The sequence below is a fragment of the Pleurodeles waltl genome, chromosome 6, assembly GCF_031143425.1.
Source record: "Pleurodeles waltl isolate 20211129_DDA chromosome 6, aPleWal1.hap1.20221129, whole genome shotgun sequence".
Lineage (NCBI taxonomy): Eukaryota > Metazoa > Chordata > Amphibia > Caudata > Salamandridae > Pleurodeles > Pleurodeles waltl.
Genome location: NC_090445.1, coordinates 54,475,768 through 54,498,704, shown reverse-complemented (window position 1 = coordinate 54,498,704; position 22,937 = coordinate 54,475,768). Strand labels below are relative to the sequence as shown.

The 22,937-nt window shown below is 46.7% G+C and overlaps 1 protein-coding gene across 1 annotated transcript in view; it reads left to right on the top strand.

Annotated features, from left to right (window-relative positions):
- The window catches only part of LOC138299184 (E3 ubiquitin-protein ligase TRIM39-like), a 113,617-nt gene that overhangs the window by 68,138 nt on the left and 22,542 nt on the right, over positions 1-22,937 (top strand). The window contains exons 6-7 of the mRNA XM_069237279.1: positions 8,658-8,678; positions 12,193-12,219. Coding sequence (XP_069093380.1) covers positions 8,658-8,678; positions 12,193-12,219 — 48 coding nt within the window. The remainder of the gene's footprint in view (positions 1-8,657; positions 8,679-12,192; positions 12,220-22,937) is intronic.

Below are 22,937 nucleotides of genomic sequence, written 5' to 3'. Positions count from 1 at the left end.
ATTGGCGTAGAGTGCAAAGGTGCATAGTAGAGTAGTTGGGTTAGAGTTCATTGGAATAGAGTAGAGTGGAGTGGTGCAGATAAGAGTGCAGTGACTGAGTGTTAAGTAGAGTGGCGTATTGTGGTACAGTGCAGAGACATGGAGTGGTGCAGAATAGAGTGGATTGGGCTAATGTGGAGTATACATGGTATGGTAGCGTATTGCCATTACAGACAACACTTATTCAATTGAAATTACCATTACATTTGCACTCATATAGTTTTGCTGATAAACGTATATAGCCACAAAGGATAATGTGTGAAAGTGTCATCACCCAAATTATTGATTTGATCGTCAGCACAGTTTTTTGTACAGATATTTGAATTTTGTTGTGTGCTGGACAAAAAATATCATACAGCCTTTCTTAAGCAGATCTCCATTAACCAGAACGATTTTCAGACATCCTCTCACTTTGAAGTCAGAGAAAAAAAATAAGCACCAAGCATGAATGCACAGCAAATGTGACAAGATAAAAAAAGATTTAAAGTCCTGTTTAAAGAAAGTGAGTTCTTGGAAGAATACAGTAAACAAGGTGTGGGTAACAAGAGGGACGACCTTGAGCTGGACAGCGTAAAGCAAATAAGCAAATGGAAAGCCAGAAAATGTGAGTTGCACACCACAAAGCCAATGGAAAGAAACAGGTGAAATGCATTCCTAGGTCAGCTTTTTGAATTTCTCCAAGATATCATTAGCAAACCAGACTGCTGCATTGTCTGGTGGGTTGCGACCTAAAAAGGAATCCTGAAGACAGATTCATACAAGTCCACTTATGATGTGGAAATCAAAACCTAACACTGAATAACACACATGCTTTGAATGCAAGGCAAAATCTCTTCTCTCTTCCTGAAAATGTCTTATATGTCCTAGTTGGCCCACAGTCAGTTGAGGTAATTATGGAGATTTATATATGGTGTTGAATCCACACTTAGACAGCAGGGGCAAAGCATAGCTGAAGCAGTGTCCAAAGGGTTATAAGGGTGATTCAGAGAGGTAGAACTGGAGAACATGTGGTAAACGCTTCACCGAGAAAAGAGGGAATATTTGTTTTGCTCTCATGTCCACATACCATGCTCGCATATAGATATTGTGTTCATGTCCCATGGCTTATTCAGAGGGCTGGAAGACGCAAACATATCCCATATTACCATTTCAGAAGACACTCAGATGTCATGTTTAATAGGAGGGATACTCGCAGACTGGGAGAGCATTGCAAATTTGATATAGGGTTATTTAGAAACCTGGTGTACAAGGCTGTGTGGAGGCCAGATTTGTTTTAAGGAAAATAATCATAAGGGCACATTGCTGGTATCTAGCTGGGATGCACTCAAAGCTGCATTTAGGGGCAAGGCAAAGTTATGTTGGCCCAGGCTGCTAAGTAGAAGACGTTAGCCATGGATAAGCTTACAACAGAAATAATGATGTTATGCATGGTAGATAAACAGGCATTGTTGCATGCACAGAAGAGGCAGCTGGTCTTCAGAAGTTCATTTCTTTAATCGGCTCAAATAGAGCTCAAAAGTACTAATAAAGCTAGGACAAATGGTTTATTATAAAGGTTACAAATAAATTGGCCCCATGTTTGCTCAGAAAGTTGGGCACCAGTGGACAAAAGAACATTTTGGAATCCCTAAAGTACCAGGACGACGAAGGGCAATGGAAGCATGAGAAGAGATCGGATTTCAGATCCTTCTTTCAATTCCTTTAAACGAAATGCCAGGAAAACTGAAAGATATTGGCGCTTGAAAACACGCGAGTGCATTGCAGACACAGATAAAGGACTGCATCGAAGTGTTAGAGACTTCTATCATGGTTGCTGATATCAATTTGGTCCTTAAACAAACAGATCTGCACAAATTCCCGAGTCCTGATAGGACACCAGCATAGTTTTACAAAATGTTCTTTCACAGCTTTGCACTGAAATGGCTACCATCTTTAACTGAAGAGCAGGATGCTCACAATCTGTGGAAGAGGACATAAGACTACTCCCCAAACCAATGAAAAGAGTGTGCATCTTTTTGGCCTTTAGCTCTACTTAAAGCACAAGTCATTTACCAGAATTTTAGTGGTTGAATAGGCTTATTCCTTAAAGAGTAGAGGTAGATCAAGTGTGCTGTGATATTCTAGTGACAGTGGCTGCACTCAAAATGTCAGTCACAGTGATTCATGTAATGCTGCAAAAATGTGAAATTAGCAGCGAAATCCAATCACCCTCTACCATGATCAAGAACAGATACTTCAAGAGAAGTGCCCACAATGGTGGTGACCAAACAGATAAAATACATGGTTGTCAGCCTCCCAGAAAGAACAGATGGCCAGCACATAGTGTATTGGACCTGTTAAAGCAATAAATTATAGAAGACTTGTAGAGGTGACATTCATAATATTTTTAATGTTTCAAAGAAAAAGGGAATCCCTGGTTAGATGAGGGACCTGGGGAAGCTATTAATGTTATTAAACAACAATGGTGCTAACACCATCATGAAGAAGTAATAAATATCAAATGAAATTGTAAATTAAACATGGTATTTTTTTTTATAAACATTTTTTTTTTTTTTTTTAACAACATAGTACCCAACAGGTCACAGTTGCGCTCCACGGACTGAGCACTGTACTGGTTTAAAGCATATAACAAAGGCATACAGTCAACAATCGCCATGGTACTCAAGGGCAAGGCACCCGACATCCCCTTGTCTAGGACCTGCTTGTGGCTCCATCCCCCCAGGACTCCATCCACCCCCCTCACACTCTCTCATGTTTAGCGGGGAAGCCCCTTGCTTCATAAACAAGTTTCTCCTGCTGGGTGCGCCAGTCAACCCCTCGACGCCACTTCGCCATCGCTGGAGCTGTCTCTGCCTTCCAATTCAATGCGATGTCCCTCTTGGCCGCCAAACAAGTCATTCCCACAAAAGCTCGATCTTCTCTGCTGGACCCCACCCTGTCAAGGACTCCCAATAGGATTGGCAACGGGGCGAGTTCGATCTCCACCTGTAGGACTCTAGAAACTTCTGTCACCAATGCTAGCCAGTAGGTCGCGATGTGGGGGCATGTCCAAACCATATGATAAAAGTCTGCGCTAGGGCCTGCACATCAGGGACAGTCCACCTGAGACCAAAGGTCCGCTCTATGTAATCTGTCAGGGGTGAGATATGACGTGTGGAGAAAATAGGTTTGCACCACACAGAGACGGGAGGTCATGGTCAGCATTCCTGGGACCATCAGGGCATCCCTCCAGTCCTCGTCTTCCATAGGGCCCACCCACTGCTCCCACCGCTCTCAGAGCCTATCAATTTTCTGTGCTGTGTTAGTAACCAACATGCAGTCAATGCATGATACTCCCCCCACCCCCACCCAGGTGTCCCATCAGTGTCTTGGCCTCGGTCATCCCCGCTTGAACCTGTACGTGGAGTGCATGGCAGAGTGGCAGATATTTGTGAAACTGGGTCCGGGCAAGCGAAAACTGCTGTTGGAGTTCCTGGAAGGACCGCAACGCTCGCTCACCCAGATGTCACTGAGCATCGATATACCAATGAGGTACCATTTGTGAAACCCCTCAAGTGCCGAAACCTCTCCCAGCCACGATCCCTGCCACAGTGGGGTCTGTTGAGTGAGATGGCGCCACCACCCCGATGCCCGCTGCTCAGCTCTCCACCCCATCAGCACCACCCTTGTCACCTACGGGATTCTACGCGGCAGGGGGTCACCATACAACATCCCAAACAAACTGGGAAAGCCCATGGTCAAGAGTTCTAGCTGGTAGGCGGGATACGACCAACCCACCCCCCCAACCAGTCATTGACCACCAACAGGTGCATCGCAAGGTGGTAATGATGGAGGTTGGACATCCGCAGGCTACCCTCATACACATCGCCCTGACAAACGCGAAAAGCCAGTCGGGGGCAGGGGTTATGCCATAGGAACTGCCACCCGACAGCCTCCAAATCTTTCAACCAACCCCTAGGGATGTGAAAGGGAAGTTCTGGAGTAGGTAAAGGAACCACCATCATTTTGTAAAGCACTATGCACTATCCAACCCAGGATATTAAGGGGCAAAGACCTCCATTTCTGGAGGTCCTCTCAGACGCGTCGGGCAAGGGGCGCGACATTAAGAGACCATGCCAACTCGGGTAGCAATGCTATATTCACTCCCAGGTACCGATAGCTATTACATCGGATTGGAATGGCATTTTGCAAATCGTAGCAGTCCCTAGAGTGGCAGAGTGGAATAAACAGGGATTTACTCGAGTTAACTATCAAGCCTGATGCTTCCGCGAACAGTCCCAACAGCTGCAGCACCCTGGGTCTACTACGGGCCGGGGTGGCCAGGAACAAGAGTACATCGTCTGCATATAATGTGATGCGGTCCTCCCTCCCGGTGGGCCACTGTGGGAAGGTAGCCTCTTTCTAGCCTTGTTACCCCCACTTTTTGTCTGTTTGTGAGTATATGTCAGGGTGTTTTTACTGCCTCACTGGGATCCTGCTAGCCAGGACCCCAGTGCTCATAGTGGAAAGCCTATGTTGTCAGTGTGTTTGATATGTGTCACTGGGATCCTGCTAGCCAGGACCCTAGTGCTCATAAGTTTGTGGCCTGTATGTGTTCCCTGTGTGGTGCCTAACTGTATCACTGAGGCTCTGCTAACCAGAACCTCAGTGTTTATGCTCTCTCTGCTTTCAAAATTGTCACTGCAGGCTAGTGACTCATTTTACCATTTCTGATTGGCACACTGGAACACCCTATTAATTCCCTGGTATATGGTACCTAGGTAACCAGGGTATTGGGGATCCAGGAGATCCCTATGGGCTGCAGCATTTCTTTTGCCACCCATAGGGAGCTCAGACAAATCTTACACATGACTGCCACTGCAGCCTGAGTGAAATAATGTCCACGTTATTTCACAGCCATTTTACACTGCACTTTAGTTACTTATAAGTCACCTATATGTCTAACCCTCACTTGGTGAAGGTTAGGTGCAAAGTTACTAAGTGTGAGGGCACCCTGGTACTAGCCAAGATGCCCCCACATCATTCAGGGCAATTTCCCCGAACTTACTGAGTGCGGGGACACCATTACACGTATGCACTACATATAGGTCAATACCTATGTGTAGCGTCACAATGGTAACTCCAAACATGGCCATGTAACATGTCTAGGGTCATGGAATTGTCCCCCCAATACCATTCTGGTATTGGGGGGGCAATCCCCTGCATCCCCGGGGCTCCAGCATAGAGCCCGGGTACTGCCAAACCAGCTCTCTGGGGTGTTCTCTGCAGCTAACGCTGCTGCTAACCCTCAGACAGGTTTCTTAGACAGCCCAGGCCCAGGAGGGCAGAACAAAGGATTTCCTCTGAGAGAGGGTGTTACACCCTTTACCTTTGGAAATAGGTGTTAAGGGCCTGAGAGGAGTAGCCTCTTCTGGCCTCTGGAAATGCTTTGAAGGGCACAGATGGTGCCCTTCTTGCATAAGCCAGTCTACACTGGTTCAGGGATTCCCCCCCAGTCCTGCTCTGGCGCGAAACTGGACAAAGGAACAGGGAGTTACCACTCCCCTGACCAGCACCTCCCCAGGGAAGGTGCCCAGAGCTCCTCCAGTGTGTCCCAGACCTCTGCCATCTTGAATGCAGAGGTGTGAGGGCACAATGGAGACCTCTGAGTGGCCATTGCCAGCAGGTGACATCAGAGACCCCTCCTGATAGGTGATTACCTCTCTCTGTAGCCAATCCTCCTCTGAGGGCTATTTAGGGTCTCTCCTGTGGGTTTCTCTTCAGATAACGAATGCAAGAGCTCACCAGAGTTCCTCTGCATCTCCTTCTTCGACTTCTGCCAAGAATCGACCGCTGACTGCTCCAGGACGCCTGCAAAACTGCAACAAAGTAGCAAGAAGACCACCAGCGACATTGTAGCGCCTAATCCTGCCAGCTTTCTTGACTGCTTCCTGGTGGTGCATGCTCTGAGGGCTGTCTGCCTTCACCCTGCACTGGAAATCCAGAGAAATCTCCTGTAGGTTGACGGAGTCTTCCCCCTGCTACCGCAGGCACAAAACTTCTGCTTCACCGGTCCTCTAGGTCCCCTCACATCTCGACGTGCGTGGTCCCTGAAACACCGGAGCAGGATCCAAGTGACCCCCACAGTCCAGTGGTCCATCTGTCCAAATTTGGTGGAGGTAAGTCCCTGCCTCCCCACGCCAGACAGTAATCCTGTGTACTGCGTGAACTGCAGCTGCTAGGGCTTCTGTGCACTCTTGCAAGGATTCCTTCGTGCACAGCACAGCCCTGGTCCCCAGCACTCCGTCCTGCATTGCTCAACTTGCTGAGTTGACCTCCGGCTTCGTGGGACCCTCTTTTGTGTTGCTGAGTTGACCGCCATGCTCAGATTTCTTGAACACCTGTTCAAGTGCTTCTGCGGGTGCTGCCTGCTTCTACGGGGGCCCCCTGTGTTGCTGGGCACCCCCTCTGTCTCCTCATCCAAGTGGCGACCTCCTGGTCCTTCCTGGGCCCGGGCAGCACCCTTTATCTTCAACCGCGACTCTTGCAGCTAGCAAGGCTTGTTTGCGGTCTTTCTGCGTGGAAACAACTCTGCATCCTCTAGCACGTCGTGGGACATCTTCTGACCAAAGGAGAAGTTCCTGGCACCTTACTCTAAGGCAGAATCTTCGGCTTCTTCCACCCAGAGGCAACCCTTCTGCACCTTCATCTGGGGTTTAGTGGGCTCCTGCCCCCCGGACACTTTTGTGACTCTTGGACTTGGTCCCCTTCCTTTACAGGTACTCAGGTCCAGGAATCCGTCTTCAGTGCTTTGCAGTCAGCTGTTGTCTTTGCAGAATCCCCTGTCTGAACTTTACTGTCTTTCTGGGGTAGCAGGGTAACTTTACTCCTACTTTTCAGGGTCTTGGGGTGGGGTATCTTGGCCACCCTTAGTGTTTTCTTACACTCCCAGCGACCCTCTACACACTACACTAGGCCTGGGGACTCTTCGTAGTTCGCATTCCACTTTAGAGTATATGGTTTGTGCTGCCCCTAGGCCTATTGCATACTAGTATGTTCTATAGTGTTTGCACTATTTTCCTGTTTACTTACCTGGTGTTTGGTCTTTGTGTATATTTTGTGTATTTTACTTAGCTCCTAAGGGAGTATATCCTCTGAGATACTTTTGGCATATTGTCACTAAAATAAAGTACCTTTATTTTTAGTAACTCTGAGTAGTGTGTTTCTTATGATATAAGTGCTATATGATATAAGTGGTATAGTAGGAGCTTTGCATGTCTCCTAGTTCAACCTAAGCTGGTCTGCTCCGCTATAGCTACCTCTATCAGCCTAAGCTGCTAGAACACTTCTAATCTACTAATAAGAGATAACTGGACCTGGCAAAGGGTGTAAGTACCACTGTCTTTGTCATTTGTATATGAGATCATATTGTAAATGAGAGAGTTGGTTTGGATCTGAGTGACCACGACTTCCCTGAGAAGTTCCAAAGATGTCATGCGCTCGGCTGCCCAATCATCTCTTCCCCGTGGGAGAAATGAGGCACTGCTAGTTAGCCGGAGCAAAAACCGGATTTAGGGTGACAGGGTTCCTTACACGTGGGTCAGACTCAGTCCCCCTCACCGTTATCGATCCTGCTGCCTAGAAATCCAGTAGTCTCATTTAGGATAATGAGAGCCCACGCGACACTGCCATAGGGCTGTAAGGCCTACTATAGGGGTGACTGACCTACGCCACAGGCAGTGGTTTGTGGGCATGGCACCCTGAGGGGAGTGCCATGTCAACTTTGTCTTTTCTCCCCACTAGCACACACAGGCTGCAAGGCAGTGTGCATGTGCTGAGTGAGGGGTCCCCTAGGGTGGCATAATACATGCTGCAGCCCTTAGAGACCTTCCCTTGCTAGAGGGCCCTTGGTACTAGGGGTACCTTTTACAAGTGTCTTATCTGTGTGCCAGGAGTGTGCCAATTGTGGAACAAAGGTACAGTTTTAAGGAAAGAACACTGGTGATGGGGCCTGGTTAGCAGGGACCCAGCACACTTGCAATCAAACTAGGCAAAAAGTGTGTGTGGTGGGGGAGGGGTAACCATGTCAACAGTGGCATTTTCCTACAAGGGGGATTACTAAGCTATTTAGATCACAGCAATAGCTATAAACAGTAGGTTGATATAAGAAACAATGAAATATCGAGACACATAGCAATGTTGTGCTATTGTGTGGAAACAGCTAACCAAACTGGTACAACTTGCACTTTAAAGTGGGCAGCATCCCATAACCAGTAGAGGAATTAAACACCTTGTTCGCCTCCTGCTCCTCCCTCATATTATTGACTGAGCAGTAGCGCAGGGCTAATGAAAGAAATGGCAGTTTAATTTTTTTTTACTTTTCTGTGGGCTTTGTAATTATCAAATGAATTTTTACAGAAGTAGCAATCTGGAGATTTTTCCAAATCACATACTAGCTATACTCTAGCGGGACACCTTTGATTGACTTCATGAGATCACCTACTGCTTAAACACTTAACTGTGCCCTCTTTAGGGAGAATGATAAATTGAACATCTAAAAGAGTAAATTAAAAGTAGCCTTACCTCAAAAGATAATTTGGGATCTAATCTAACCTTTCTCCTTTTTCTTTTTAATACAGAAACATTTCCGGCAAAACTGGGTAAGTTTGATAAACTATACGAAATATTTTCATGTATTCTTTTTTCTTTATCTAATTTCACATACTCTCTCTTCTTTTCTTACATTTAAAGAGCATATACATCAAACCTTTTGAATGTGAATAATATCCATGGACTGGGTGATGCTGTAGCACCTGTGAAGCCACGGGTTACAGGGATGTAGAGGTGCAGGGTGGGGTTTTAAATGAATTATGTGCTGTTATTACTAGGCACTTAATACCTTGTGCTCTACGTCTCTTTTGTGGTTTTCAAGAATTGTTAGAGTTAGTAAAGTCACACGCTTGTTGGCAGAATTGTTTAGTTATCTGGTCTAAGGTTTGATGTTGTCTCTTCAATAGTATTTAAATTTGGATCTATTTTTGTCGATGAACTACCAAAGGCGATGCTGCTGTTTTAGTTTTTAAATCTAACCTTTGATGTGACCTCTCAAGGAATCCACAAAATTATAATAATGTCAAATAAATTAAAACCAGTGCGAGAAGTGGATAACTTTGTGTGTCTTTGTCATTAAATATGGGATAAATCAGACTGCAGATTGGTATACGAAAAAGGAAAAAAGAATAGAGATTATTTACAGTCTCTCACATAATCAGAGAGAGCTGCCCTGTGGATCATTTAATTACACGAATATGGTTTGGGATTTTAAGATTGGCAGCTCAGCCAGCAGTCTCCAGCCCTTTGTTAATGTTTGTTCTGCAGCTCAGACACTAGTGCAAAGAAAAAACATCTTATAAATAAATATTGGTTTAAGAATGGCCACAGCCAAACTTAAGAGAAAACACTTTGAATTTTTTGGTTGGTATAATCCTCCACCATTTGATAACAGCACACCATGTCCTGCACACTCCATGGCTTGACCGTGCTTGCACAGCCTTCACCAGGCAGTTGTCCGCAGAGGCCATGAGAGTCCTTGACAAAGACAAATGATGTGGTAGTGATGGATACAAGACACATCCCAAGATAAGGTATGCAAAAAGTTTCCAATGTTTTATTGAAAGAAATGAAACAATATCTCAAGGCTGTTTAATTACTAACAGCAGCTTTTAGACGTGGGGTCAGCGCCGCCAATGGCTCCATTGCTGGGAAAGCCTGCTTCATCAGCACATGCTAGTGGACATGGCATCTGGAATTTACCAGGTTTAAGGCAGGTTTTCAAAGCCATATCCACTCTACAGTTCACCCAGGTGCACCATGATGGTCCCAAAAAAAGAATAATGCCTTTCATTTCATCGGGTACCTTAGTGTTATTTTTTATGAAGAAGGACCCCTCTTTGGGATTATTCTGTGGAGGGGACGAGTGTCCACTTGCCACTGCTGACCTTTCACTTCACGCTTCCATAGTGTGGATAAAACCCACAACACTTTCCTTTCCCCAGTACGGTGACTGATTCAGTGGTTGTTGTACTGGCACCAACCTAACTGCATGGTGGAAGGTCTTCTGTATGCTAAATAACCCCCACCGCTGTCCCCTGGAAACTCCCTGCTTTCCTTTTATACACATGCAGAGAAAAACATGAATGTTACCCTCTCTCCATTTGTTTGTAAACGTAGAGAAGTTGGAGCAGGTACTTAGATTACTAAGGGCCTCATTTCAACCCAGGCCACCTATGCAGCCTGAAAACGTCCGGCCGCATTTCGAAAACAGAGATTCCGCCCACCAGCCCAGTGGGGATCAGGGCCGTAACATTGCAGCCGGCTCCTAAAGAAGGCGGGTGCAGCAGACAGTGAAAATCGCAATGGGGCTGTGCATGGGGGCCCCTGCACTGCCCATGCCAAGTGCATGGGCAGTGCAGGGGGCCCAAGGGGCCCCCAGAGTCCCCTTACCGTTAGCCTTTCCATGGCAGTGTTTACCATCACGGACAGGCTGGCAGTAAGGGGAGTCGAAATCCAAAGGGCAGCGCTGCTTGCAGCACTGCCCTGGCGGATTGCAACCGCCGGGACCACCATGGCAGTAAACCGACGGTCCCAGTGGTATGGCCGTGGCGCTTCCGCCACGGTCATGATATGGTTGGAAGTACCGCCAGCCTGTTGGCGGTACTTCCTACACTTTAGGTGACCGCCAGGGTTGAAATGAGGCCCAAAGACTTTTAAATGAAAGCAATCACTGTCACTCCACTATTTCCGCTTCCACTACCTTTTAATATCTGAACAGCGTTTTGATATCTTCACTGTTAAGTGCTATTTAGTAGTAAAAATTTAGTAAATATCACAATTTGTGTTTAGTTAAACCTTAATGACTTTTATCTTATATTGTGTACGGCCATTTCATAAACGTCTGAATCCTATTGTTATCAAACATGAATGTTCCTTTTCTTTTACAAGTGTGGAAAATTGTGGTTGATGCATCCTTTTTTTATAGGAGAAATATATGAATGTTAGTACATCCAATAAAAAATAATTATGGATGAATACAGATGGAATGTCAATATATATCTTAAAACTGAGAGATCTATTTATTAAAAAGTTCATATATCATAATTATATGCTACAAATTATACACCTTTATAAAAACAAAAACAAAAAAAGAAATGTAGCAATAATAGCATAAACTCAAGTTTCATAGCTACCATCACATAGATAACTATTGTCAGCTAAATAAATAGATGCATCTGCTTAGCTGAAGATGTTCTGCTTTTGGTTGAGATCTTAGTTTCACTTGTCACAACCCAAGAAGGTTATATGGAATAGTGCAGTGAGGTCCATTGTAACATATGTGGAGGAATCAGTGGACAAAGAGGAGCTTGAACTCTAAAGCAATGTGAGGGGGGATAAGGTATCTGGAAATGTGGCCAGCAAACTGGCCAGAAAAGAGATGCCAGTGGGACAAAGGGCCTTGATTTGAGGTATTTTGTCTTCTGATATTGTAGCCATGGTTCTGATCTATTAATGAGGCAAACTTCTATCATGTTACCTGATTAGTAACAAGAGGAGTGAAACTGATAGCTTAGTATGGAATTTCTACTCGTCAGCAATGAGAGATTTTATGATTAGTCACCACCAAGAAATTCCATCATTTATAAATAAATATTGTGATTGAATCTTGACCCTTCCCCAGGATGCAGTGCTTATTTCCAGAATGCAGTATCTGATAACTGTGGTACCTACTCCTCACCCTATACTGTGAGATTTGAAGTTGCATTAACTTCATGGGTTCATCTTCTCCTTGGGAATCTGGAACATCACCCCTGGATGCTCACTGGACAGCTAGGGGGAGAGAAGGTAGGAATGAAGTGTAGAAAGAATAATAGGAGGAGTACCAGGTGGAGGGAAGGCTGGGATTAGGAGGCGGTAGAAAGAGTGTTTCAGTTAACAGGAAGAAAGGTAAGAATGACCAGATATGATTTGGAATGTAATTTAGCAATTTTTTTTTTTAATGAAGCCACTTTTCCTACAGCATGGGGTAAGTTTAATTAGTAGTAATAAATGTTTTTGTGTAACTTAATTATCACTGTACGGTTTGATTTTACTTGTCCTCAATTTTCTTCTAACTTTCAGAATGGGCGTACATTAAATCCTGGGCAAGTGAGTAAAAATCTTTCTTATTGACAGTTGCAAACTCTTAACCCTGGATGGAACCTTCCAGAAGTTGAGAGTCCAAGGGATGGGCAATGACAGTGCAGACATATGACAGTATATAAGTCTTGTTTGAATCCACACTGTCCTGGAGAGGTGGCCTAACTAATATGGGAAGGTTTACCTTAGGTGGCGCAGGGGTGCAAAAGATGTGTGTGTGTGTCTGCTTTCTGTGCACGTAGGGTATTTTGAGATTACAGAGGTGGCCATATACACTTGTGCTGCCACTTCTGTAATACGAATAAGGTTAGTACACATATAGAATCAGAGATATCTTAAGGGGGGATGCCCTCATTTGCATTGGGGTGAGGCCTCTTTCAAATGAGGGAAACAGTTTGCCTCTGCACCTGCACCAGATTATGGATGCTTGAATAGAAGCACTGAGGCTGTAAGAAGGTGCACTGATTCTCTGCAACAAAGAGGCGACATACAGTCAGTGCGCCCCTGTCCCCGAGGGCAATCCCTGCATGGGTCTTCTGTTGGCGTGCTCTGTCAGTCACTGCATCTGCCTGAATTAGGATTTCTGTCCTGCATTTGAAATGTGGGTGTGATGCCGCCTGCAAAGTGAATAAAGTAGTGGCTGCTGGAAATGGATCTTTCAATGGCAATCACTATTGAAAATACAAAATTCAGCCCCCACACTGTCCCATGTGGCAAGAACTTGGCAGACAGATGTCAGGCATGCACTTCTCACTCATGCACTTCCCACTCTGTTTCTTGAAACCAGAGTTAGCTCAGTTGTGTTACGTACCAACCCCGGTTAACCCAGGAGAGTAAAATGTTTTAAAATATTTTTTAAACGTAAACATTTTATTTATGCCGAAAAGATAATATATGTGTCTAGGGGTAAGAATACATACTTTTCCCACATCAAAATGTGATTTTTCACAGATAATGAGAATTTCTAGGACATAAGTAATGCATAGTGTGAAACTGTGCATTATTGTCCTTTGTCAACCCTCCTATGCGGAGGACCAAACTCTGGGCCTCATTTAGATATTGGCTGACAGGTTACTCCATCACAACAATGACAGATATCCCCTCTACCGAAAGCTAAATCCCATTACGTTCTGTGGGATTTAGATTTTGGCGGACCACAGTAACTCATACGCCAATATCTAAATCAGGCCCTCTGTCTTGCAGACCCACCAGGTTTAGTAGGATTGTTGAAATCAAAGTTTAATGATGCCCCAAAGCTGAGGACACTTTAGATGTGGGGGGCAGGCCTTTAGTGGCTTCACGTTTTACTGTTCTTCAGTCAGCATCTTTAGGGTAAGCTGTCATTCTAGAGATGCCTCTCACTTAACTGCCCCTTGCTTCACTGCCCTGTTTTCTCCTCACTCAGGAAGACACTTCTAGGCTCACTTTCAAGTGACACTTCATGAATTACACCTCTGGCTTCCTGTGGTCGGTATTGTTATTATCTTTTCACTGCACAATGCGGTGAACTGCAGCGCCGAGGCCTCATCTGGCCCATGAGCAGCTGTCGGATTGCCAATGTAAACCAGTAAGGCTGCTAAAAAAGAGTTAGGCTTGAGACCCTCTGGGTGAGTAGCGCGCTATATAAATGCCTTGATTGATTGATTGATTGTCCCAAATCAGTAGGGTTGACAATTATTTCAACACTTTTCAAGCTTTCCAAGTGGCCTGTGCTTTTATGTGACACAATAAACTCAACAGAGTCCAGTCTTCAGTCTTAGAATACTGATATTCTCTTCTAGGAATTGAAGCAGGATGCAAATGACATACGTTTAATTAGAAAAACCTTTGAATGACACTTGTATAAAAACACACTTGCTCTCATTCAAATGATTATCATTGACCATACATGTTATTCCTGGAGTTACTCAAGGCTAGAGGCACCCTTCAGATGCGTTTTGTATTTGCTTCGCAATCTGATCAAAATGAAATGCATAGACACTTGTTAGACCTGGCATCCATGGCGTGATCGCCCCTGTCTTTTTAGCCTCTGCTTTCTATGTTTTGACTGTGTGATGGACTTTGTTTTTGCTGGTTTTGGTACTCTGAGCACTTTACCACTGCTGACTAGTGCTAAAGTGCAAGTGCTCCCTGTGTGAATTGTATGTATAATTGGCTTTTCCATAATTGGCGTATTTGATTTACTAGTAAGTCCCTAGTAAAGTGCACTAGATGTTTCCACGGCCTGTAAATCAGATGCTACTAGTGGGCCTGCTGCACTGGTTGTGCCACCTGCATTAGTATCCCTGTAAACATGGGTCAGACCTGCCTCTGCAGTGTCTGTGTGTGCAGTTTTAAACTGCCAATTCGACCTGGCAAGTGTACCCACTTGCCAGGCCCTAACCTTCCCTTTTAATCGATGTAAGGCACTCCTAAGGTAGGCCCTAGGTAGCCCCATGGGCAGGGTGCAGTGTATGTTAAAGGTAGGACATGTGCTTGTGTGTTTTTTCATGTCCTAACAATGAAATACTGCCAAATTCAGGTTTCACTGTTGCAAGGCCTATCTCTCTCATAAGTTAACATGGGGGCTGCCTTTAAATAACTCTTAAGTGCAGTGTCCCTTTGGGAACAGATAGATATATGAAGTATGGTCTCTAAACTCACAATTTAAGAATACAACTTTTGGTAAAGTTGGTTTTTAGATTGTCAGTTTGAAAATGCCACTTTTAGAATGTAGACATTTTCTTGCTTAAACCATTCTGTGACTCTGCCTGCTTGTGTATTCCCTGTCTGGCTCAGACTGACAGCTGGGCTGTTTGTGAATCTCCACTAGACAGTGACCCAAAGGGAGCTGGGGTGTAGCCTGCCCTCACATAATGCAGTTTCCACTCCCCTGGTGTGTGTCTGGGGCGAGGCCTGGGCAAGGCAGGATCTTGTGAACAACAGAGACTTTCCTTTGAAATTTGCCTACTTCAAAGGCAGAAAGGAGTATACGTAGTGGACCCAAAACCTCAGATTTTTAGATTACTTCTGGAACCAAGAGGAAGGTCTGCCAAGGAGAAGAGCTGAAGAGCTGGAGGAGGAGTACTGCCCCTTTGCTCGTGACTGTGCTTTGCTGGGTTGGCCTGCAGGCGCTGTTTCCGCCTGAAAGAGGACAAAGACTGGATTTTGTGGTATATTCCAACTTGGGAAGTGTCTTCAAGGGCTTGGACTGAGCTTCCCTACTGTTTTGAAGTCTCAGGGCCATCAGAGACTTCCTTTGCCAGCACCTGGACTCTCTGCTCAGACTCCTACCCTGCTAAGTGGTGCCCACTCCAGTCCCTGGGCCCTTGAAAGATGAACCCTGGGGAACCAAGGTGGAAATCCATGGACAGGAGGAATAAATTGGCACGCCACCTGCAACACGACTGTAAAAACGACGTCCCACCTGCATTGTGGCTGAGAAATCGACGCACCACCTGCATTGCAGGTGGGAAATCGATGCATCACCTGCATCATGGCTGGAGAAATGGCGCAACACTCACTTGCGGCTGCTGAAATGGACACAAGCCCCACGCAGCGTGGTTCCTCATCACCGTGCGGCCGAATTGTGCATGTAGCTTCGCTGTGCATCAAAATCGATGTGAACCTGCCCAGATCCGAGGTGCCCGTACGCGAATAGACGCATTGCTCTCTTGCGGGAGAGAAAAACAACGCATCGCCTACCCGACTGGAGAGGAAACTACGCATGGCCTCACTTGTGAGTAAGGAATCCACGCATCGCTGACTTTTCCAACGCACTCTCGCCCGTGTGGGTTTATTTTCTACTCAAACCAGGTAATTTGTGTAACATCAATGCATCCATTGTTTTCTATGGCATAAGACTCTTTTTAATTTAAAAATTCATAACTTTACTTGTGTATGTTGGATTTTTGTTGTTTTGGTCTTGTTTGATTTAGATAAATGTTGACTATTTCTGTAAACTGGTGTCGTTTCTATTTTGTAGTGTTTTCACTATATTGCTGTGTGTTTTGGTACACATACTTTACACATTGCCTTTGAGATAAGCCTGAGTGGTTAGGCCAAGCTACCAAAGGGGTCAGCAGGGGCTATCATAAGTGTGTATCTCTATTACCCTGACTAGAATGAGGGTCCCTACTTGGACAGAGTGCAAACTGACTGTCAATCAAAGACCCCATTTCTAACAACACTAGAATGCAATGGCAGTATTTTTATCACTACACTTTCAATGCAAAGACTTTGCAGACCTTGCGTCCTATAGGTTGATCACTGTAACCTACTAGGGATCACTCTCTCCCTGTTCCTAAACCAACACTAAAAATACAACTACTGTTCTCTTCCATGTCTCAAAATAATTATTGCTGGTGTAATCAATGATCATAGCATAGATCTCTTCATTGATTGAAACTTGGATAAATGATTCCTCTCAAACCAAGATAGATTCTCTCTTGCCACATGATTATTCCATTATATTTATCTAGATCATAATGGAAAATCAGGTGAAGGGGATTATAACACTCCCTACAATGTGAACGCATAGTACCAGAATTTTTCTCCAACGTTCGATATTTTAGTGTTGATCTCTCTACAGCCACAGGATTGAATGTCATTTTCCATCCTCTGTGCAGACACTCCTCCTTTGTGCTTCAATGCATTGATGACATTCCTGCTTAAATAATTTTGCCACCTAATGTCTTCCTTGAGGATCAAAATTTAAATTGGGGTGGTGACAAGGTTTCAGTTATATCCTATTTAACATTTATAAGAGTAATCTGATGTGTTACTGTACCAAACCCCCACATGAGAAGGGTTCCACATTAAATTGCTTTTATTGAATCGCTTTATCATTAAAGGGGTCTCTTATGAGTGAATTACTCCATACCAGTAGGCTGTTTAGACCACTCACAGGTTACCTTCTGCTTGTTTCACTCTCCTGGATCCAGTCATCCCACTAAATATGTTTCTCACTTGGCAAGTGACAGGCATGAAAACCACCAGAGCTCACAGAGTGGACTCAGTTGGCATTAAATTGGAACTAATGCAGAAGCATTTGAACTTGGTGACAGAGTTGTAGTGAATCCTAGTTTGTTTTAATGGGATAGCAGGAGTTAGCTTAGCCGTAGGCTTGTAAACTCGTGCCCCTGTCACCTAGTGACTTTTAACCTACTTAGCTTGCTCTGTCTTAGCTCCTTTAATTATTTAGTTCCTCTAAGATGGCTGCCTTGTTTATAGTTAAGCCACTTGTTATGGGTTTATTATCAGTGTCACTGCGCCAAGGCGTCAAGATCAAGCGCGAAAGACAAACAAACAGTAGGTGTTCACACTTAGGGATTTTCCCTCTCTATACTTTTGAGGGATTGTTGATATTAATTGCCGTCCCAAGCATGCCTGTTATCTATTGTTTTAGAATCCACCTACGTCAGGAGACCTTGTAGATCTGTATAAATACATCACACTTTAAACAGATAATCAGAGGGATTCCGACCAGAGGGCATCGCCACCATCGCTGATACCGATGCTGCAGTCATCTTGACGCTGACCCAGTCTTCGTGTCCCTGCGGAGTCTGAGATAGAGACCTCATTCCAAGGTAACAAGGGTTGGGGGCTCCTCTCATGGACACGGCTTTGGCAGATTAGGTTTAACAAACCCAGCTCTCCTTTAGGTAGGAGGTTAGGCATATTCTCATTAGGGTATTAGGGCATATTCCATCTTATATATACATATATATATTCTTTTCATATATTGAAAAATGGTGGGGATCTTCATAACAATGACTCTCTTCTTCACAATACTGTTGCTTGGTATATTCATTATCCTAATCATTGCAGTTCATGCAACTTATCGCAAATTGCAGTTATGTTAAATAAAAACTATTATAACTTCACTGCATCTGTGTTATTGCCTTTTGTTTGTATGAGACATAATATATCTGTGAGAAAAGGGTAATTTCCGTTTAACCACGACAACCCTGAGATATCTTACTTTGAGTCCATGCGTAAGCGACTGCCACAAATCACCTTTTACTATTGTGTTTCTAATGAGGTACTGCTAGTCAGCCGGTAAGGTTTGGACAACAGTCGCAACTAGTTGTGGGAAAAGACTTAGGGGGTCATTCTGACCTCGGCGGTAAAAGGCCCTTACCGCCGGTCAGAAGTCCGCCATTCTACCGCCGCAGCCGCGGTAAACCGCCACGGTCATTCTGACCACCAACTGTGAATCCGCCAAAAACCCGACATCCAAGGAAGGCTGCCTCATCAGCGGGCCGCGGAAAACTGGAGATGACCAAACCTCCACCGCCACACCAACACAAACACGCCCATGCCATTCTGACCCACGAATCCACGCGGCGGTCTTTCAACCGCGGTATTCCATTGGCGGTACACACCGCCGCGGTCAAAATACACACACCATTACAAAACACAGCCACATTGGACAATTTGAAATACACACACCTGACACACATACCAACAACACTCCCACACATCCAATCAACTATAAAACACACACCCACATCACCCACAAACCCCCACTAGTTGGAAATCGGAGAGAAGGCGAGAGAGAGAGAGATAGAGAGAGCGAGCACAGCAATAGAAAACCCCAACACACACAGGAACCCAACCTCATCAACCACACCACATACACGCACACATCACCACGCACATCACCACAAACACCACACCTCATCCACACCGCCCCATGGCACCACAAAGACACCCCAGGTTCTCGGACCAAGAACTCAGGGTCATGGTGGTGGAAATTATAAGGGTTGAGCCCCAGCTCTTCGGCACACAGGTGCAGCACACCACTATAGCAAGGAAGGCTGAGCTATGGCAAAGGATCGTAGACAGGGTCAACGCTGTGGGACAGCATCCCAGAAATCGGGAAGATATCAGAAAGCGATGGAACGACCTACGGGGGAAGGTGCGCTCGATGGTGTCGCGACACAACATCGCTGTGCAGAAGACTGGCGGCGGACCCCCACCCACTCCACCCCAATTCACAGCATGGGAGCAAGAGGTAGTAAACATCATGCATCCTGAAGGCCTCGCTGGAGTACACGAAGGAATGGACTCTGGTAAGTCGAATCTCAACTACTTCACCCCCCCCCAACCACCAGCATGCCAAACCCCCCCCCCACCCCCAATCTCAACCCCCAGCACACAACCTCCCTGCCAATGTCTCACCAGCACAACCCACCCTAAACCACACCAACCCCTGAATGCCAACACAAACCATAGACAGCCACCACCAAAGCATGACCATTGCACATACCCATACACCCCCCCCCAACCTCCCTCACAACACCTCCCACAAGGGAATGCCAGCACTGGGGGACAAGGGCACTCAAAATGCACGCCATGGCACACACAAAAGCAATAATCATACTCCTTTACCCCTGCAGGGCCCGAACGCCAACACACCGCCACGGAGGGTCCAGATTTGTCCATCCCACCCCCAGAACAGGCCCCCAGCGAGGACAGCAGCTCTGTCGACCTAGAACCTGATGACCAGCCCGGACCATCGGGGACCTCTGGACAGTCGGTTACCCTCAGTCAGCCACAGGCCACAGCAGACCCAACCCCCTCTGGGAACACCAGCACAGCTCCCACCCAGCGGGCCCATGCCTCTGTCTCTAGGACGCGTCAATCAGCGGTGTGTCCGCCACTACAGGGCACCCAGGCTGACCCAACACCCCAACAACAACAGGGACCTGGGGGCAGTGGTAGTGGGCACACCGTCCAGGGGACAGAGGCCCGGGGAAACAGGGCAACTGGGAGGGCTGCTGTGCGACAGGGGGGGGGAGGACAGGCCCAGGGAACCCACTCTCCAAGAGGCCCTCACCACCATCATGGGAGCATACCATTACTCCCAGGAGACGATGGCGACGGTACTGGCCAGGTTCACCGAGATCCAGGCACAGCAGGAGGAACGCTACATGGGGTTCAGCAATGAACTCAGGACCATCGCTACCGCTATGGGGACCATAGTCCAGGCCCTCAACCGGATAGAAACCACATTGCGGGACCATGTGGCACCACAAAGGGCCCCTGTCACTTGCCAGGAACAGCCTACCACCTCCGCCGGCGCTAGTGGTCAGGAGGCCCCCACAGAACGACAGGCCACCAGAACCCCACCTCCTGCTGAAGACCAACCACCCCGCAAGAGGAACCTGAGATCTCACAGGAAGACAGAGTAGGATGCCAACACCCCCGCCAGCATAATATACCCCCTGATGTCATCCCACTGTCCCACATTGTCACCCTGTCCAACCTTGAACTGCCCCTGCTCCATCCTTCCACAGGCATATGGACAATGCACCTGTGAAACTGAGAACTGGACTCTGCCATGGACATAACTCCACCCTCACCCATCACCGTTTTAATATCATGTACCAATATCTAGCACTAAAAATAAATCACTCATTGCACTGAATTCATTCAGGAGTCAGCCTGTATTATTTACAAATGTATAACACATTACTGAGCAAAAATGTTCTGTTATTCTTGTGATGACAACATACCGATGTCAATAAGCCTTAGTCCATGGGCTAACCAAGCAGAAGTCACGCAGTGGGTCATACAGCACTGAAAAGGGAAGGGAAAATCAAACATCAGTTTAAAAGAACTGGGGGGAAATACACAAAGTAAAGATGCAGGGGGCTTTCAGTATATGTTAAATGGCCTGGGTGAATTTTACCTGTGTGCTACTGAAAATACTGTTGGATAACTCTGTCCCTGTTGTCTGTGTCGTCTTCTTCGTCTTCCTCCTCTTCACTCTCCGCAGGCTCCACAGCTGCTTCAACACCACCATCTGGACCATCCTCCTGCAGGAAAGGCACCTGACGTCGCAATGCCAGATTGTGAAGCATACAGCAGACCACGATGATCTGGCACACCTTCTTTGGTGAGTACATCAGGGATCCCCCTGTCATATGCAGGCACCTAAACCTGGCCTTCAGGAGGCCAAAGGTTCTTTCTATGATCCTCCTAGTTCGCCCATGGGCCTCATTGTACCGTTCCTCTGCCCTGGTCCGGGGATTCCTCACTGGGGTCAATAGCCAAGGCAGGTTGGGGTAACCAGAGTCACCTATTAGCCACACACGTTGTCTCTGTAGCTGTTCCATCACTTAAGGGATGCTGCTATTACGCATCACATACGCGTCATGCCCTGACCCAGGGAACATGGCATTCACATGGGAGATGTACTGGTCAGCCAAACAGACCACCTGGACGTTCATAGAATGGTAACTTTTCCTGTTTCTGTACACCTGCTCATCGTCTTTTGGGGGTACTAAGGCCACATGGGTCCCATCAATGGCACCAATGATGTTGGGGACATGTCCAAGGGCATAGAAATCACCCTTCACAGTGGCCAAATCAACCTCCTCAGGGAATACAATGTAACTCCGCATGTGTTTCGTCAGGGCAGACAACACTCTAGACAAAACTTTAGAAAACATAGGCTGAGACATTCCAGATGACATGGCCACTGTTGTCTGGAATGAGCCACTTGCCAAAAAATGGAGGACTGACAGAACCTGCACTAGAGGGGGGATTCCTGTGGGTTGGCGGATGGGGGACATCAGGGCTGGCTCCAGCTGGGCACACAGTTCATGGATAGTGGCACGGTCAAGTCGGTATCGTAGTATGATGTGGCGTTCTTCCATTGTCGACAGGTCCACCAGCGGTCGGTACACGCAAGGATTCATCCTTCTCCTCGCAAGTCCCAGCGGACGGTGCCTAGGAAGGACAACATGGAGCACAGAGTCAAGCAAATCACTGGTACGTTCACCACAGCTTGCATAGCACACGGTTATCTATGTATTGAAAGGCGTGTATGTGTGGCAATGCAAGGCCTAGGCCTGTGTGACGCAGTACAAATTATGCCATGTGGGCCCTTGAAATGGCGGCTGCCTGACCTGTGAAGTGGGACAATGGGATGTGAGGTCAATGCGCTGGCGGGGCACACCGTGGCGGTAGGCGGTCGAAGACCGCTATACGAAGCCGCATCGGTTAACATTGAAGCCTATGGGTTTCAGGAGCCAATGACGAGGTGCGCCGGCGGTCGCGGTACGCACCGCCGCGGTACGCACCGCCGCGGGCGTGACCGCCATTTTCTATCTGCTTAATCACTCGAGACCTGATCATCCACAGGAGAGGACCTATACTGCAAGTGCTGCTGTGACCTCGGTCTGGAAGTGACAATGGCTGCTGCGACTGGGGAAAGGGCCCCTGCCTTCAGTTCCGAAGAGTTGGAGAAGCTCGTGGATGGGGTCCTCCCCCAGTATGCGTTACTCTACGGTCCTCCAGACCAACAGGTAAGTACACCGGGTGCACATGGAATGGGCGATGCCTGTGTGGAGTGGGGTGGATGTAAGTTGGTGGGGTGGGGGGCGAATGAGGAGTGCAACGCACGACAGATGAGAGCATGTGCCATATGGCAAGGTTGGGTAGGGGGGGCCAATCACATCTAACATGCAGTACATTGATGAATGTTTCCTTCCCACCCTGTACATGTCAAATAGGTCAGCGCCCATCAGAAAGTGGACATTTGGCGTGCCATCGCCAAGGAAGTCCGGGCCCTGGGGGTCCACGTCAGACGGGGCACCCACTGCCGCAAGAGGTGGGAGGACATCCGCCGCGGGACCAGGAAGACCGCTGAGTCACTGCTGGGGATGGCCTCCCAACGTAGGAGGGGTGCCAGTCGTACCCTGACCCCCCTGATGTTCCGGATCCTGGCGGTGGCC